The sequence below is a fragment of the Ambystoma mexicanum genome, chromosome 5q (assembly GCF_040938575.1).
Source record: "Ambystoma mexicanum isolate Mex_15411 chromosome 5q, UKY_AmexF1_1, whole genome shotgun sequence".
Classification (NCBI taxonomy): Eukaryota; Metazoa; Chordata; class Amphibia; order Caudata; family Ambystomatidae; genus Ambystoma; species Ambystoma mexicanum.
Window position 1 is genome coordinate 929451267 of NC_090933.1, and position 20031 is coordinate 929471297.

At 48.5% G+C, this 20031-nt stretch overlaps 1 protein-coding gene across 1 annotated transcript in view; it reads right to left on the minus strand.

The window, feature by feature from the left end:
• Nucleotides 1-1530: 1530 nt before the first annotated feature.
• YWHAZ (tyrosine 3-monooxygenase/tryptophan 5-monooxygenase activation protein zeta) overlaps nucleotides 1531-20031 on the minus strand; it is a 122498-nt gene continuing 103997 nt past the window's right edge. Inside the window, exon 6 of the mRNA XM_069621446.1 lies at nucleotides 1531-2568. Within this exon, the coding sequence (XP_069477547.1) occupies nucleotides 2509-2568 (60 nt within the window). The 3' untranslated portion in view covers nucleotides 1531-2508. The remainder of the gene's footprint in view (nucleotides 2569-20031) is intronic.

Sequence of the window (20031 nt, forward strand, 5' to 3'; positions counted from 1 at the left end):
TTGTCTTCGAAGATTTCTCGACCGACTCCTCTATTGAGACTTCGACTTACACCAGGACGAGTCCCTAGACTCCCCAGAGTTTCTCTTCAAAGTTTCCCTCCCCCACCATCAATTTACCTCATCATTCCTGGAGAGCTTTTCCTGTCATGGCCAGACAGGACCTGCAGTCAATCCGTCCGAAGGTCGGGACCCAGGCACCACAGGCAGAAGCGATGGGAGGGGGGGTGGGGGGTGGGGGGGGGGGTTGGGGGGTGGGGCGGTTGTCAAATCAGTGGACATTTTCTTCCTGCAATTCAGCCATTTTTTTTTAAACCAGTGGTCGAAAAAGATTAGAAGATGAAGACATCTTGATGTAAAACTGAAGCGCTGTCTCAAACACATGAAGCGAAAGTTGAGAAAAACGGAACTGAAGCCAACGGGCACGGCTCAAGCCATTTGTACTGTGGATGACAATCAACTCTCTATGGCAACCCCCGAGGAAGATAGACGCCACGACATTGAGCACAGCGCCCTCTCCCAGAAGCAGCAAAGCGGATGATACGAATAGCAAAGATGAGGAATACATGGGAGGACACAATCCATTCAAAACATTTGTCTTCCTTCGTGATGCATGCCACTACGTTGTCACAAAGGGGCCACCCGAACCCACCATACCAACTGCAGGTTTCTATCGAGTCCATGAACACTTTACAGAAGTCAATGACCTATATTACAGCAAGATCGTTTGCTTCAGTTAGTGCCATAAACTGTCCGGATTTTCATGTCTTCGCCATTCTGTAATGACATGGCAGGATCGATGGTGGGGGCTGAAGAGAGAAATCCCATTACTTTTGTCATTAAACACTTTCACAGATCAGTGTTGCAGTAAGGCACACAACTAGGGCCGCAGTGCCAGGAGCCTTCCAGATAACGAAGTATTGCCTGGAATGAGTCAAGTGATCATTGTTGCCTTCTAGAGTCAAGTGCCATAAGTGGGTTGGTTTTCCTTCCACCACAATGGTTAGTGAAAGGGAGAAGCTCAGAGCCTGTGTCCCTTGAGGTGCTGTCCCAAACCTTTGCCAGTGTGATGTGCTCATCAATGCCAATTAGGTTGAAGATGTGCAAGCTCAGCGAGGTAATGCGCAGCACTCCAGCTATTTACCCATCGACTCCGAGGGCCATGTTGGCAGCCACCTGCCCCCAGATGACCAATTTGATGGTCATAAGAGCCAAATGAAAGTTTGGGCTGTGTAGACCTGCAGCGTGTGGCTTCCTTGACTGTGCTTCCTAGGCTGGCACGGCCACTTTTCCCACCAGCCGTGTAATGTTACCAGCCCATGGTTTGCTGACACCAGGGGGTCCAGGACACCACTGTTCTGGCTTTTTGGTCAGGTGCGACTAGCCCATTCATTTGAGTTTCCTATTAAGTAGCCACCTAGTAGCCAGCAGGCCTCACCCCTTATAGCATCCTACTGATGGTTAAACTGTTGCAGATGCCATTGTTAATCCTTAAGAAATCAGTGTTGGAATCAAAACAAAACTATGCTGAAATTGATTGTAAAGTCCATTCATAAAACTTTTATTCCACTTACATCAACTTATTACACATGTTCTTAACAATTATGCTTGGATTGTTCATGAAAATTTCATAAGACATTAAACAAAGCTAGCCATCATCTCAAGTTATTTCCCGGTTAACTATTTCACAGCCACATGCATGTTAGGCAAGTATCAAAAAAAGAAATCACAAAAGCAAAAAATACAATAAAAAAATAAAAAAAGTTAAATACATGGTTTTTAATTTACTGCTGTGCTCGATATTCAATGTAATTGTGGATATCAAGCTATTCATTTTACTGCATTGGTACTTGTACATTTGTTCTTAGGTTGTGGTAACCATTTAAATACAAATAAAATGAGTATAGCAAAATCAAAGCAAACAGCAGGAAACTTTACAGATAATGGAATGTGAATTGTTTTTGCCTTTCATTGTTTGACTAGTTTGTTGGGGTACTCAGTTGGCCTAACTGAAGGACATTCAGTAAAAATATAAGTGTAGACTTATGCAAAAACGTGGGTACTGTTGAATCACATGCTTGCCATATACTATGCATTTAGCATACCCGCTCCTGTCGTTTGTTGTAGTCCCAGAGCACCCACTAGTCTATGCTATGGCTGCAACTGTATACCGTCGTTCTTCCATTACACAGACCAATAGGCAGTTTGATTGCTTAACAAATCAGCTTATGGCTTTGTGGCAAGCCACAAAACACTAAGCCAAACATTTAAAATGTTTTTTAAAAGCCACATTTGCCATATTGGCCACATCCAATGGAAAAACACTGAACACCCCAAATGTTAACTGGCTCTACTCCCCTATTAAACACAAAAGCACATGGGAAATGTAGAAATCCAAATAGAAGTAACATAAACCTGTCAAAAATCGTAAACAAAAACTATTCGTGGGACAGTATGGATGACAAACGGTCTATTGAGTAAATATCATGAGGCAGAAAAATGGAAGGCTTGTTAATTCTCCCCTCCCTCTCCTGCTTCAGCTTCATCTCCTTGGGTGTCCGATGTCCACAACTAAGAAAAGAGATGGACGAGTTTAGAAACAGACCTTTAATATGCTAAAGAAACAGTACGATTAACAGTAGTTCAAAACATTTGCAGCCTGTACAGAAGAAAGCATAGAAAGTCATACAGCGGACACTGAAAAAAAAACAAAAAAAAAAAAAAAAAAACACTATTCAGTGGCATGCACACCACCCACGGCCGGTCCTCAATACATTGCCATCTGGTGCTTAGGTCGAAAATTGTAAGACCATTTCTTGAAAACACAATTGCCAACTGATCATGGGCATGATTAACTCTGCAAAGCAGAATAGAAAACCGCCATGCCCTGGCAACACACTTTATGCAACTCCATGAGAAATGGGGTGTTGCATGTAAAAATTCACATGAAGCTGTAAAATTTAACTAAAATTGCACACTTCACATTGCGACTCCTGTATTGAATTGAGAACCACTGAGCATATCTATCACATTCTACTCAGGTATGTAGTAAGGGATAAGTGTCCTAGTGCTTTTAAAGATTAGGAGCACAAGCTCAGAAGCCAAACAAGTGGTCTTACACCCAATTCCACATTCATCAATGCATCCCTGGAACCTTGCATGTTTGGGGAGTGGAGGGGGAAGCAGAGGAGATTGCATTAATCATGGTATTGGATGTACTACAATGGTCAGGGGAGGGATTACCTTTGGGGTGTTTCTGGTACTTCATTCTTAAAGCACCTTTACAAGATCAAAGTCTAAAAACATTGTGTGAAAACGCCACACCCTCCTATGAATATTGCATCACCATCTACAACTACTTGCCGACTTGCACCAGTGCAGTTCAGCGGTTGCATATGTACAGGTTAGGGTGATAGGTTGAAGGATGGCTAAAATTGGGTATGAATGATGATCAGGGCTCTGGCAACAGGAAGTTGCAGAAGAATCAGACAGCACTCAAGTAGACCAACTCATTGGCGCAGGCATACAATTCCCGCTTCATTCTGTCCAAATTTAGTGGCCAGAGGTCTGTCAGCTACAAGGCCTCTTGGTGCCATTCAAGCCCTTGAAAATGGCAGTAGTTGCACTTCATAAAAAAACCTCTTGAAGACCAGACGTGGTTAGTGAATCATGTGTTCACATTAGGCCCAGGGCCCATTCAGACCTAAACCGCCCGAGCGGCGTGTACTGCTCCTGAGAAAAAGACTGCATTTTACTCAAAATCGCTTGCCTGATTCAGCGCTAGGTCTGTAGCACTGCGAGCTGAGAACTCTTGCTACCACAGTTCCTGCTTCCTGGAGGAGGCGGGACGTTGCAGCCTCATGTGACCAATCACGTGATAATCATCGGGCTTTTTATTCAGACCTAAACCACCCTTGCGGCACTAAGCCCGGTGGAGACAAGCCCGCTGGCTGTTGTGCGGCTGTTTGGCGCTGGGGCGCCCAAATTGATGCGCAGAGTATACACTGTTCACCTTGTTGGCCCGGAGAGGTGGAGACCTAACGCTTGACCACATACCCCTGTTATACACCAGTTCTAATGAAATGGCAACATACTCATAGGAACCCACGTGGAGATAAGGGAGCACAGACGATTGCGGTGTGGTTGGAGGCTTTATTTTTAATTTTCAGACTAACCAATACTTCCTTGAAAGACTCACCTGCTCCAATCGTGTAAGTCTCTCAGCTGATTATTCATCAGCAGACAGCAGTTGAAGTGAGCGGGCCAGTATTCATTGGTTGCCATCTCCCCACGTGAGCAGGTTCACGTGACTACCCGGAGACAAGTCTCCCGAACATCGGCACAAAACCGCAGCAGTGAAATCCCTGCGGAAGCCGGATGAAAAGCTAGGTAAGATACCAAGTTTATCTAATTCTGGTGTAAGTATAGTGTCTGACTAAGCTTAATTTCAACTTGACCAAGATGGATAATGTAAAACCTCGTACTAGACTCCAAGAGAAATTGGAAGAAACATTAGCGATGAATGAAAAAGACAGAGCCCAAAAAAGTACTAAACCTCAAATAAATAACACGCATATAGAGGAAAAATTAAGACCAACTAAAACTAATGCAAATATCGCACTGAAACACGACCAAAAAAACATTAGCGAGGTAAAACAAAAAAACTTGCTTAAGAGAGATGAGATTGTGAACTCCGAAGCACATGGTCCAATCAGGACTTCTACAGATCTGGTTTACCCTTTATCAGTTGAAAGTATAAATCGACAGACCCCATCAGATGCATTTATAGCTCAGGTCAAAGAGACACCAAAACAAGGAGAAGCGGAGTCCAAATACTTACAGAAAACAAGAGCAAATGATTCATGCGTTACTCCATCCTTAAAAGAGAGAGCATCGATAGCAAAACAACAGTGGCAGACAACATATCGTCCCACTCATTCCCTATGTGATAAGAATCCACAGGCTCTCCCTCTCAGGATTGCTCGATTGTCACTGGATATAACAGAAATTGATGCTTTAATGGACTGCCAAGAAAAAAGACAAGAGGTATTCAACGGGAAAGGTTTAACTAACCAAATAAATACCTCTACGCCAAATAACTACAAAGACAGTAAAGTACCAGCATCAGTAAAACCATGTGAGATCGAAGCAAATAGTTAAGTGAAAAACCTTAAATCTGAAATTGAGGAATCCATATCGACAAGCATGCACTTAGACCGCTCAAATGATTGGTGGAGTCTCCAATGAGAATGCCGACCACAATGTTAGACTTGCAAAATACTCTAATTGCAGTCCTATCAAATGCAATGATCCCATTCTTGAAAATACAGGAGGCTATGGTCGATGCTACAAAAGACCAAGCAACGCTACTAGCGATGATCATGACTAAATCCCTTTTTGAATCCCTAACAATTAGCTTACAAGAAAGAATGAAATATGGAGGCAGAAACATCTAGGACCTGGCAAGCACGTTTAGTGTACATGGCAAGAGCGGAACGCATCGAAAAGCAGACCCTAATGGAAACAGTCTCAAATATAACAAAGAAATTAATAGATGAAAAGGTGAAAAAACAGTCACAAATAACACATCTGCCCAAAGTACTAACAAGAAACACAAACTGAAGGAAAAGCCTGCCCAAATAAAAATCACATCGATCAGACAACTCAGTATGAGATCCAACCATTAATGATGGAAGCAAATTCCCAGTTAAATCCAATCATAATTGATAACGAACCTCCAATGTGCACACCTTTTGACCTATTCGACCTTACAAAACGCAAACCAATAGGACAAGACAACAAAATCACCAAAAATTGACAACCAAATCACAAACGGGATCCCGTGCATTTTTGAGAAACATGCAAAGGGTACAAAAAGCAACAAATGACAAATTACCACAATCCAAGCAAACCAGGGCAATGAAACATATAGAGCTTGCAGCTTCAAATTTGGCACTGGCTAAAACAAGCAGTTCCAAACCAGTTATCCAACTAGACAAACTAAAATCAAAGGAACCATTGGATGATCTGCTAAGTGAAATAAACCACAACAATAAGCAGACATCAAGCCAGGGCACCGATATAAACGGAGACGACAAAAATTTGAAATCAAATACAGTATCGGCAAAAGAGCCATCAATAAGGAACAAGTTACTTACCTGTAACTGTTGTTCTCCAGCATGGGTCTGGCATGGATTCACATGCTCATGAATATTCCCAGTCAGGCTGGGAATCCTCGGTAAAGAAAAAACCAGTATCAGTTTCGTTTCTGATCTGTCTTTCGTAGTAACAACCAATCACTGGTCTCTGCGTCATACTGACCACAGCCAATGACTGCCCTCTACCTAAGCACCGCCTCTGGCAGCCATCTTCAGATTTGGAAGCACGTGAAGTGGCAGTATGACCAAGTGAAGAGCCGCAGAGGGGTAGGCGGGAGGGTTCGCATGTGAATCCATGCCAGACCCATGCTGGAGAACAACAGTTACAGGTAAGTAACTTGTTCCTTCTCCAGCATGGGGTCTGGCATGGATTCACATGCTCATGAATAAAGAATACATAGCAGTACACACATGCACAACCACGGGAGGTGGCAAAGGCTCAACATTAAGCATTGCATCAAACTCAACATTAAGCATCTTACCTCCTCACCAGGCTCACCTCAGGCGAACAGGTTGCGCAGCACTGCTTGGCCGACCCTGGACTCCCGATCGACGCAGTAGAACTTCGTGAAGGTGTGCGTCGACCTCCACGTAGCAGCCCTGCATATGTCCAGCAGGGGCACACCAGAAAGGAACGCCGTGGTAGCTGCGATCGCTCTGGTGGAATGGGCTCTCGGACGGCCGGGCAGCGGTCGGTTTGCCAACCGATGACAGTACATGATACAGCCGGAGAGCCATCTGGAAATGGAAGCCTTCGAGAGAGCCTTCCCCTGATTGACAGGTCCAAAGTTCACAAAGAGTTGTGACGTCTTCCGAAAACACTTCGTGCGGTCCACGTAGAACTTCAGCGCTCTAGCCACATCCAGCGAGTGCAAAGTCCACTCAGCCGGCGACGAAGGCGACGGGAAGAATACAGGCAACACCAAGGGTTCGTTGAGATGGAAGTCCGACGGTACCTTGGGCATGAAGGAGGGGTGCGTCCTGAGCACCACCCTCGTGTCGTGAAAAGTCAAGTACGGGGCCTTGCAGGAAAGGGCCTGGATCTCTCCCACCCGTCGTGCGGAGGTGATGGCCACAAGAAACGCTGTCTTCCACGACAGAAACTTCAACGGGGCCGAGTGCAGAGGCTCGAACGGAGGTCCCATGAGCTTGGTCAGCACCACGTTGAGCTCCCACGCCGGGGCCGGAGCCTTCACCGGCGGGAACGATCTGAACAGTCCCTTCATGAACTCTTTCACCAGACGATGAGACCACAAGGACGTCCGTCCCGTGGTCCTGGTGTATCGGGAGATCGCAGCCAGATGAATCTTGATGGACGCGTGTGCCAGTCCAGCTTTGGCCAGCGTCAGCAGGTACGGCAGAACTTGGGGAGCCGTAATCCGTAGAGGGTTAATCTTCTGTGCGTGGCACCAGACAGAGAACCTCTTCCATTTGTGTCCGTAGCATTTAAGAGTAGAGGACGCCCTGGCCTTTGCAAGAACCTCTCTGCAGTCGGCCGGTATGTCGTATCCTCCAAACTCGAGCGCTGCAGGAGCCAGGCCTGCAAGTTCAGCGATTTCGGGTCGTGGTGGAGGATGGCACCTCCTTCCCTGGAGAGCAGATCCACGTCCACCGGCAGCCTGATTGGCGGGGACGCTGACAAGTCCAGAAGGTCCGGGAACCATATCTGCCTCGGCCACGCAGGTGCGACGAGGATCATCCTGCACCGTGACCTCTTGAGCTGGTTGACGAGCCGGATTAGCAGTGGCAAAGGAGGGAACGCGTAGAGGAACAGGCCCTCCCAGGGGAACGAGAAAGCATCGCCCATGCTCCTCGCCTGGGGAAACCTGCTGGCGAACCTCCGGCACTTGGAGTTCGTCGCCGTCGCGAACAGGTCGATCTGGGGTGTGCCCCACCGTCGGAAGGCGATCCACTAGATCCTGCCGTAGTTCCCACTCGTGGCACGAGCGCAGCTCCCTGCTGAGTGAGTCGGCGATGGTGTTTTTTATCCCTGCCATATGAAACGGCACCAGAAACATCCCTTGGGCGACTGCCCAATGCCACAGGTCCTGCGCCTCCTTGGACAGTGCTGGGGACCTGGTTCCGCCCTGTTTTCTGATGTAAAACATGGTGGTGGTGTTGTCGGTGAAGATCCTCACCACCTTGCCCTTGAGGGACGGAAGGAAGGACCTGAGGGCCCAAAACACTGCACGGAGCTCCAGGACGTTGATATGTAAGGATTTCTCCGTCGGGAGCCAAAGGCCCCTTGCGTGCAGATTTTCGGTGTGCGCTCCCCACCCTTCCAGGGAGGCATCCGTGGTCACTGTCTCCTGGTGGGCTGGGGTCCGGAAGTCCATGCCCGCCGTCAGATGCGCGCGGGTGTCCCACCACCGGATCGCTCGTCGGAAACTCTCGTCGAGTGTGATCCTTTCCTCGAAGCTGCCCGTCGTTTGGATCCAGCGCGCGTCCAGGAACTCCTGCAACGGGCGCATCCGGAGCCTGCACATGGGAATGAGGTAGATGCAGGAAGACATCATTCCGAGGAGGGACTTGATGGACCTCACCTTGGCCGCGTCGGCCACCAACATCCGTTGCACCTTGCCCAGGATGGTGCTGGTCCTCTCCTCCGACGGGGAGGCCAGAAGGGACACTGTGTTGAGCCTCGCTCCCAGAAACAGAGCATCTTGCGCGGGTACCAGGTGGGATTTGGCGTAGTTCACGGAGAATCCCAGGTCCGTGAGAAGTTGGACGGTCCTTGCCGTGTGAACCACGGCGAGCTCCCTCGTCTTGGCTCGGATGAGCCAGTCGTCCAGGTAGGGGTAGACGTGGATCCCCTCGCGGCGCAGCTGCGCCGCCACCGGTGCGAGGCACTTGGTGAACACCCTGGGTGCCGACCGTAGACCGAAGGGGAGGGCTTTGAACTGGTAATGACGCCCTTGGACCACAAACCTGAGGAATTTTCGGTGCCCCTTTAGGATGGGAATATGGAAGTAGGCATCCTCCAAATCCAACAACGACAGGAAGTCTCCTTCCTCCAGCTGACCCAGGACGTGCTGGAGGGTGACCATCCGGAACTTTTGCGCCTTGATGAACTTGTTCAGACGTCGCAGGTCCAGGATGGGGCGCCATCCCCCCGTCTTCTTCTTCACGAGGAAGTATCTCGAGTACACTCCGGAGCCCCGAAGCCTCTTTGGGACGAGTTCGATGGCGCCCTTCCTGAGCATCGCCTTTACCTCCAGGAGAAGTTGAGGGACGTGAAGTTCTTTCCTGGCCACGGGGGGGACGCGTGGACACCTTCTTTGAAACTCGAGCGCGTGGCCCCGGGCCAAGGCGTCCAGCACCCAACGGTCGGTGGAGATGGACTCCCACACGCTGACGAAGCTCGCCAGCCGGCCTCCCACCGGGGTGCTTCGGTGGGGGCCCGACCCCACGGTCGGTTCAATCCTGCTTGGACGAGGCTTTGCCGCCTTGACCTCCTTGGCGACGACGGCGGAGTCCGCCAGACTTGCCTTGTCCTCTGTAGGCCTCCTGAGACGACGAGCGGGCCGCTTGACGGTAGGTGGAGAAACCGCCGCCGGAACCTTTGGAGGCGCCCTTGCCTCCGCTGCTCCGAAAGGGCGTCCGTCGTTGCTGCAGAACTCCCAGGGCCCGGGCCGTCTCAGTGTCCGCTTTAATGGCCTGAAGGGAATCGTCCACTGTCTTGCCAAACAGGTTGTTCCCATCGAAGGGCATGTCCAGGACTCTGGTCTGAACGTCTTGACGGAAGTCCGTAGCCTTGAGCCATCCACGCCGCCTAAGGCAAACGCCGTTGCCCAACTGGCGGAACCCAGTGTCGGCGATGTCCGTCGCAACGGTAATGGCGTGGTCCGAAGCCACCTCACCTTCCTGCAGGATCTCCAGGGCCTCTGTCCTCTTGTCGTCCGGCAGGAAGTCCAGCAGGGGGGCCAGTTTGTACCAGAGCTCCCTGTCGTAGCGGGCCACGATAGCCAAGGCGTTGGCCGCTTTAATCGTCGTCGCTGCCGACGAGATGACTCTGCGTCCCATAGCGTCCAATTTCTTTCCCTCACCGTCCGGTGGGGAAGTCGATGTGGAGGCCGCACCCCCCCGCTTTCTTCCTGGCCGCCGCGGAGACGACGGAGTCCGGGGTAGGCTGCGCCCGGAGGCACAGGGGGGCCGTGTCCGGGACCCGGTACTTCTTCTCGTACCGGTCTCTTCTAGCTGGCGTCGTGGAAGGGTTCTTGAGGAGGGTGAGGCCCTCATCCCAAATGTCGTCCAATAGAGGCACTGAGAGGACCGTCTTCCTCTTGGCCTCGCGCCGCTGATAAAGGAAACCTTCCTTCTTCTCCTCAGGGCAGAGTTGAAAAAGCTCGGATGGCCTGGAGATCATGGAGTGGAACGATCCAATCTCGTCGGGCGGAGAAGCCCTGGTGGGAGGCGACGACGGTACATCCTCGTCGTATACCTCGTCGTCCGTACCCGTCGCTGCCGTGTCAGTCCCCGTATCATCCCCTCGGGTGGACGGGGAGGAGGGCTGGAAGGGGCGCGACGGCTGAAAAGGAGGCGGAGGGTGGATCCTTCTTTTCTTGGTAGGGGGAACACCAGAAGGTCCCGGTTCTGGGTCCCCCGACGGGAGAGGTTCCGTCGGCAACGGTAGTCTCGTCCTTATCTCTGAGCATAAGGACTGTATAGCCAACAAAATGGCCGCCGAGTTGTCTCGCGGCGCTGGCAGAGGGGAATCAGACGGGCGATCAGGGGCCCCGTCGGTACCCTCGACGATGTCGTCGTCACCTGCGTCGGGATCCATCCCGACGGGTCGGTCTTCTTCCACGCCGAGGACGTGGCTTACGACTTCGACCAGCTCCTCCTCCGAGGTTGAGGCCGAATCTACGACGACGCCCTGCCCCCCCTTTTTCTTCCCCACGGGGGATTTCACGGGGGTCCTATCGATGGGCACAAAAGATGACTCCCTCCGAGGTGGCAGGGAGACTGAGCCCCGAGGTCGCCACCACTGGTGTAGCCTGCACAGGCTGAGCCAGGGTCGCCGCGACAGTTTCGATAGAGGGCTTGGCCGGATGGATTAAGGCCTTCACCACCTTAGGTGCGCTCACCGCCTTATCCTTGAGGGGGGGGGACACCGCCTCGCTCCCCCTCCGATGGGGCCTTCGAGCTCGACTGGGGCCTCTCCAGGAGCTTCGCCGGGTGCTCGGCCTTCCTCTTACCCGACCCAGAGCGTTGGCTCGTGGTTGATGGTGCCGGGGAGGGTGCGCCCTGCCTGGCGCCCGTAGAGCCCGACCGTTCGGCGCTCCCGGTGCCAGCGGACTCGCGGTGCTTGGCCTTATGTTGGACCCCCGTCGCCGGGGCATCCTCAAAGGACTTAGAAGACCGCTCAGATTTCTTCTTCTTCTCGCCGGACGGGCTCTTCCCTTCTAGCCAGTTGGCGAGACGTTGATGGCGGTCCTTCATGGTCCGCTCCGACATGTTGCCGCAAAACGCACAGTCCTTCTCCACGTGCGTCTTGTCCTCATGTAGGCAGTAGAGACAAAAGGAGTGTTCGTCCTCCTTGAAGACGTTCTGCAGCTGGCATCCAGGGCAGACCCTGAACAGCTTTCCGGGCGTCGAGCTTCCCTTCTCCTGGGCCATGACCGGGCCTGAGAAACTTCTGGAGTCCTCCAAAAGCGTAGCTCGACGAATCTTCACCCTTGAGGGGCGCAGACGAATCCGACACGGGTCCCCGTTGATCGGATAGTGAGTCGGTGGAGCTTGAGGCTCTTTTGACCGAAAAAAACGAAGGTTTTTGAGAAAAAACGTGAAAAAAATAGCACTAACGCTCGAGAGCAATAGCACGAGGATCCCAACACATGAACGTGCGGTAAAAATCTGAAGATGGCTGCCAGAGGCGGTGCTTAGGTAGAGGGCAGTCATTGGCTGTGGTCAGTATGACGCAGAGACCAGTGATTGGTTGTTACTACGAAAGACAGATCAGAAACGAAACTGATACTGGTTTTTTCTTTACCGAGGATTCCCAGCCTGACGGGGAATGCTGGAGAATCGGGGATTCAACAGAAGATATTTCATCTGTCACCAATGATCAAAATGAAGAGTTGATTGTCATCGATGAATATAATGATTCAACACTGTCTTCGACGACATACTCCCAGGAATTGACAGATCAAGGTGGAAATGAATCCCTTAATTATTCAGCGGTTTCAAGTGATGAAACATTGTCATCTACAGAAACGCAACAGAAGCAAAAAAAATGATCAGCAGAGTTCCACCCGAGATTTTATTATGAGACCAAAGTTTCAGAACCCTTTGTGTACCATGTACGCCTACAGAGTGGCTTTGTCTCAACTATCGCCACATCCAGAAGACTTGGTGACATTAAACAGATCTAACATTCTTCGACTGTTGAAAGCAATTCCACAACTCGGAGATATTAAAACGAATGACATCGAAGTAATTATCGTTCCGAATAAGAAATTTATGGAGGAAGCCCATATTTACTTCTATTCAGAAGAAACCATGCAACGTGTCTTAGCATCAACAAGCTACTCAAACATCTTGGATTCAATGTAGAAGAAATATACGTATCCAGATCGATGGCTAGTAAAAAATCTACGAATATTACACTTCTTGACCAAAGGCTGAAAAATGACAAAAAGAACAAGCCAATCCAAGGGAACACCAAAAAAAAACAACTCGAGTACTCCAACACGTGCAAATAGAGTGGATGAAGTCAATTACTCCAGACAACCAAGGAAAACATTTATAACAATCAAAGGACAAAGTAAGTGACACACAGAAAATATCCCTAATGTCATGGAATACAAGGGGATATAAACATCTCTTGAAAAATCAATCCACAATGTTAGCAAAAGCGGAAATAATCTGTTTACAGGTGAGGAGATCCTGTGTGAGGGATATATAACCTGGTTGAATCCCGCAATACCGTCGAAAACAGGCAGAGCGGCTTCAGGAATGTTAATTCTGATGCAAATCAATGTGACATGGTCTAGAACTGCAAGAAAGAACATTAATCCCTGGTGTCAATATATTACCATTAGCATGCCAGCATATAATCTAGAACAAAATAGAAAGCTAACGACATGCAGAATGGAACACAGAAGTATTTCAATTTTTAACATCTATTGGAATCCTATTGCAATCAACGACATTTTTATCGATGCCGCATTTGAAGAAATCGATTCCATCATACAAGCTAATAACCAAAATGAATTTATTATAGCTGGCGACTTCAACATGCATCTCTTTGACAAAGCGGGTAATAAATACTTGTCACACGAAATGTCATCCCGGACAAGGAAATGGATGGAAGAGCTAAGAATTCGCAATATTTCCTTAACTAAACAAACAACGAATGCAAATGGGACACTTTGTCCGACTTGGACAGGAAAAACCACCACTTCAGTAATTGATTATATATTTGCTTCTGACACCTTACAGCATTCTGTTACTGGAACTAATAACTTCCCTAATGAAGAAAGCGACCATCATCAAATTTCAATTTCATGGCTTGTATACAAAACTAGAAATGAGCACATAAATTTACCCGATTTAGAATTATCCAATGGGCTGAATAAACTAAGAATAAGAAATCATCAAGCCAGCGAAATACTCAACTTTTCAACTGGCCCCCCAAAAAGAACATGAAAAACTGGACCATCAATGGATTTTAGAAAAATATACATGTCCACAAACAAAGTGTTCCCAAAACCTCACATTGCCATCAATATAATCAAAGAATCAACATCAACAGAGAATAAGGCATTTGAAATTAAAAAACGACCTAGACCTTAAAAAACAGATACACAAGGAAAAACAAAGATATTCTAATTTTTTAAAAAGTAACAAGGCAATGATGAAACACGATGCAGAAACAATTTTGAAGGCCCTACAAAATAAAAACACAAGAAACTTGTGGTCAATGACTGATAAATCCAAACAACAAAATTTAATACAAGAGGTTGAGTCCCATGTTTGGATAAAACATTATCAAGAAGTTTACAACAGCAAAACATCCATTTTGACAACGACCGGAGTAAACTAAGTGTGTACCTGGAAATTTGAGTGGAACATTGAGGATATAACAAACAAGATTAAAGCCTTGAATTCATCACGAGCCCCTGGCCCGGACGGGCTTTCAAATGCAGTCCTCAAAACAACACCAGAAATATGGGCCAAATTTTTCTTTCATTTACTCGAACGTATAGCAAAAAGAAAAGAAATTCCCCACACTTGGACAGTCGCAATTCTGATCCCAATTTACAAATCAGGAGACCGAAAGACGCCAGTCAACTATAGACCCATAGGGAAAATTATTTGCAAGCTACCATCAAAAACAACTGAACATCTGGGCAGCAAAGAACTGAAAACAGGCGAAAAGGCAAACTGGCTTTGTGACAAAATTGGAACAAATGTAAACCTACTGTTACTGAATATGATAAAAGAAGAAGCAAGCATCAAAAACCAACAAGTATATGCTTTGTTCATAGACTTGAAAATGGCATTCGATTCAGTAAACAGACAGAAACTCTGGGGTAAATTAAAAGCATGGGGTTGTCCCACTTACATCCTAAACCCAATCATTCAACTATATTCAAATACCTCGATTCGAGTTCGATTCACAAATGCTGGAATCGTCACACAAGCAATTCCCACCTGGAATGGGTTGAAGCAAGGCTGTCCGTTAGCTGCGTGTTTATACAATCTATATACCAACGACTTTGAGAAGCAGATTGAAAACACGAAAGCAAATCCCCCAAGAATTAACAACGAAATGATTCAGGCACTAATCTAGGCTGATGATATTATTATACTGGATAAAACGATATCCGGACTACAAGAATCTCTGAACAAAACCAAAGATTACATGTATATAATGATCTCCAAATCAATACGTGTAAAACAAAGATCATGAAACTTATCTGTCAGAAGCAGAAAAAACAATATCCTATAAAAATCTTGCATGATAATTAAGAAATTATTATCACAAAGAAAATCAAATATCTAGGTGCTCTCATAAATCCTTCTAATAATGAAAAAGAATGGTACGAAAACATTGAAGAAAAGACCAGATCCTTGGCCAGGCAAGGTAGATTCTCTCATCAGAAGTATGGTACATACTCAGTGAAGGCCACAATGCTACTATACAGGCAAAACGTAGTTCCAATCGTAACCTATGGCAGTGAATCCTTTATCAACGGGAAGGTTATTAACTGCTCTGTTCTAGAAGGTCTATATTGGCGACAAACGTTAGCACTCCCCAAATCGTTTCCTATTGCTAGGATCCGTTTTGAATTGGGCTTACAATCGATAGAATCTATAGTCACATGGAAACAGATGGACCTTTATAGAAAAGTCATTTCGGATGATCAGATACCATCACTGGAAATATTAAAAGAAAACAAGCATTTCAACAGCTCTTTTGAAATGGATTACAACAAAGAGAAAAATGCAAGCTGAAGAAATTACCGAAGAACTGTTGGTAAAGAGAACCCAGCATGCAAAAAGAAAATTAAAAACGAATGACTGGATAAAAACAATAGACAAACAAAAAAACTACAAACGGTTTCTTAAATGTGACACAGATGTAAGAGCCTTAAATGAACTACCAGAATATTTAATGCAATTCCCTGATAGGATGATTTGTGACTTATTTTTAAGATTTCGCCTGAATATACTCCCAACTAGGGACTACTTAGCTACATTTGATAAAACTGTTTCTACTTCCGCGGACTGCAGATTTTGTAAAGAACTCCAAACACCAGAAACACTATTCCATTTAATCATGGTGTGCCCGATGCTGAAAGAAAAAAGAACTATTCAGAACCTTTTTTGGTATTTCCAATAAAGAGATGACGACAGAAGAAAGATGGGCGAATCTGCTAAGAGGAAATGATCAGTGGCTAATAATTACAATAATTCAATTCTGGACTGAGATCATGAAATGAGTCGAAATGAATGGGCCAAATGAAATTTCTCTCTTTTTTTTTAACTATAGATTTGAAAAAGAATGTAATGTAAAGTTTGTAAAATCAAACCAAACATTTAATAAAAAAAATAAAAAAAATTAGGCCCAGGGTTTCTTCTAAAGGTAGGTGTGAAATCAAAAACACAAACAAGTGTCAAGTCCTTGTCTCACAATTGCTGAAAAGTATCTGCTTTGCCATGCCAAGTTCAGTAGACAGATTGTCTAATAGACAGCCTTGGAGCAAATCCATGTTCTGAAGTGCCAGTGCTTTACACTAGAGTGCCTGACCAGGGAACACTGAAGAAGTATTCACCTACACCATTAATGGCTTTTAGAAAATGCTAGGGGTTCCAACCTTTGCTCTGTATTCTACCCGACACCATGAAAAAGCAGCACACTAATTCATTGGACAAAAGTGAATGCTTTTTGTTGCCAAGATACCAAACCACGAAGTGGTTCCAGGAAAGGCCAAGCATAATGAGTCCATAGCCTCCCACGTGAACAATTTGATGGACGAGATTGCTCTTTGCCCATTGAAAAGGTCCCCTGGAAAGAGCTACAAGGATCATTCACGAGAGAACTAGCCGCAAGCAGAACCACGAGTTCAGGATACATCAGAAGATCAGGCTGCTTTTGAGTTGAAGCTTGGCTCAGCAAAAGGTGTGCAGAGCCAGTCAGGAAATATTTTTGTTCTATGGAGGAAACTCAAAAATGAAAGGCCCTTTGGGTTATGCTTCAGAGATAGTTACTCACAGCAGTGACTGAAGTTTAAATCAATGGTCGCCATTCGTCCATCCTTTAGGAATGGGACCAGAGAATGTGTAGCAGCATTACAGAGAATAGCAAAAAGTGGGGCTGGGGTGCAGGCACGGACCTGCCCTAGTGCATGCTTCCGGTCCCAAATGTCACCCTTCAATAAGCACAGTGAAATGGCATCTTCACAGAGGGGGGCCGATGAGAGCAGAAGTGGATTAAAGGATGCTACAGACTTCGTAAGTTGCTCAGTCGTGACTAGTCGGTCGCCTTTCCGCCATACTACTGGGAGATTTCAAAAGCACTGTACAACATGGGAGGATTGAACTCTGCACAATTGAGGTAATGGGAAAATCAAGAATCTAAAAGTCTCTTGAAATATTTAGGATAAGGAACAAGTTACTTACCTGTAACTGTTGTTCTCCAGCATGGGTCTGGCATGGATTCACATGCTCATGAATATTCCCCGTCGTCAGGCTGGGAATCCTCGGTAAAGAAAAAACCAGTATCAGTTTCGTTTCTGATCTGTCTTTCGTAGTAATAACCAATCACTGGTCTCTGCGTCATACTGACCACAGCCAATGACTGCCCTCTACCTAAGCACCGCCTCTGGCAGCCATCTTCAGATTTGGAAGCACGTAAAGTGGCAGTATGACCAAGTGAAGAGCCGCAGAGGGGTAGGCGGGAGGGTTCGCATGTGAATCCATGCCAGACCCATGCTGGAGAACAACAGTTACAGGTAAGTAACTTGTTCCTTCTCCAGCATGGGGTCTGGCATGGATTCACATGCTCATGAATAAAGAATACATAGCAGTACACACATGCACAACCACGGGAGGTGGCAAAGGCTCAACATTAAGCATTGCATCAAACTCAACATTAAGCATCTTGCCTCCTCACCAGGCTCACCTCAGGCGAACAGGTTGCGCAGCACTGCTTGGCCGACCCTGGACTCCTCCCTGGAATCCCGGTCGACGCAGTAGAATTTCGTGAAGGTGTGCGTCGACCTCCACGTAGCAGCCCTGCATATGTCCAGCAGGGGCACACCAGATAGGAACGCCGTGGTAGCTGCGATCGCTCTGGTGGAATGGGCTCTCGGACGGCCAGGCAGCGGTCGGTTTGCCAACCGATGACAGTACATGATACAGCCGGAGAGCCATCTGGAAATGGAAGCCTTCGAGAGAGCCTTCCCCTGATTGACAGGTCCAAAGTTCACAAAGAGTTGTGACGTCTTCCGAAAACACTTCGTGCGGTCCACATAGAACTTCAGCGCTCTAGCCACATCCAGCGAGTGCAAAGTCCTCTCAGCCGGCGACGAAGGCGACGGGAAGAACACAGGCAACACCAAGGGTTCGTTGAGATGGAAGTCCGACGGTACCTTGGGCATGAAGGAGGGGTGCGTCCTGAGCACTACCCTCGTGTCGTGGAAAGTCAAGTACGGGGCCTTGCAGGAAAGGGCCTGGATCTCTCCCACTCGTCGTGCGGAGGTGATGGCCACAAGAAAAGCTGTTTTCCACGATAGAAACCTCAACGGGGCCGAGTGCAGAGGCTCGAACGGAGGTCCCATGAGCTTGGTCAGCACCACGTTGAGCTCCCACGCCGGGGCCAGAGCCTTCACCGGCGGGAACGATCTGAACAGTCCCTTCATGAACTCTTTCACCAGACGATGAGACCACAAGGACGTCCGCCCCGTGGTTCTGGTGTATCGGGAGATCGCAGCAAGATGAATCTTGATGGACGCGTGTGCCAGACCAGCTTTGGCCAGCGTCAGCAGGTACGGCAGTACTTGGGGAGCCGTAATCCGTAGAGGGTTAATCTTCTGTGCGTGGCACCAGACAGAGAACCTCTTCCATTTGTGTCCGTAGCATTTAAGAGTCGAGGACGCCCTGGCCTTTGCAAGAACCTCTCTGCAAACGGCCGGTATGTCGTATCCTCCAAACTCTAGCGCTGCAGGAGCCAGGCCTGCAAGTTCAGCGACTTCGGGTCGTGGTGGAGGATGGCGCCTCCTTCCCTGGAGAGTAGATCCGCGTCCGCCGGCAAGTCCAGCAAGTCCGGGAACCATATCTGCCTCGGCCACGCAGGTGCGACGAGGATCATCCTGCACCCTGACCTCTTGAGCTGGTTGACAAGCCGGATTAGCAGAGGCAAGGGAGGGAACGCGTAGAGGAACAGGCCCTCCCAGGGGAACGAGAAAGCATCGCCCATGCTCCTCGTCTGGGGAAACCTGCTGGCGAACCTCCGGCACTTGGTGTTCGTCGCCGTCGCAAACAGGTCGATCTGGGGTGTGCCCCACCGTCGGAAGAGGCGATCCACCAGATCCTGCCGTAGTTCCCACTCGTGGCACGAGCGCAGCTCCCTGCTGAGTGAGTCGGCGATGGTGTTTTTTATCCCTGCCAGATGAAACGGCACCAGAAAAATCCCTTGGGCGACGGCCCAATGCCACAGGTCCTGCGCCTCCTTGGACAGCGCTGGGGACCTGGTTCCGCCCTGTTTCCTGATGTAAAACATGGTGGTGGTGTTGTCGGTGAAGATCCTCACCACCTTGCCCTTGAGGGACGGAAGGAAGGACCTGAGGGCCCAAAACACTGCACGGAGCTCCAGGACGTTGATATGCAGGGACTTCTCCGTCGGGAGCCAGAGTCCCCTTGCGTGCAGATTTTCGGTGTGCGCTCCCCACCCTTCCAGGGAGGCATCCGTGGTCACAGTCTCCTGGTGGGCTGGGGTCTGGAAGTCCATGCCCGCCGTCAGAGGCGCGCGGGTGCCCCACCACCGTATCGCTCGTCGGAAACTCTCGTCGAGCTTGATCCTTTCCTCGAAGCTGCCCGTCGTCTGGATCCAGCGCGCATCCAGGAATTCTTGCAACGGGCGCATCCGGAGCCTGCACATGGGAATGAGGTAGATGCAGGAAGACATCATCCCGAGGAGGGACTTGATGGACCTCACTTTGGCCGCGTCGGCCACCAACATCCGTTGCACCTTGCCCAAGATGGTCCTGGTCCTCTCCTCCGACGGGGACGCCAGAAGGGACACTGTCGAGCCTCGCTCCCAGAAACAGTGCGACTTGCGCGGGCACCAGGTGGGATTTGGCGTAATTCACGGAGAATCCCAGGTCCGTGAGGAGTTGGACGGTCCTTGCCGTGTGGACCAGGGAGA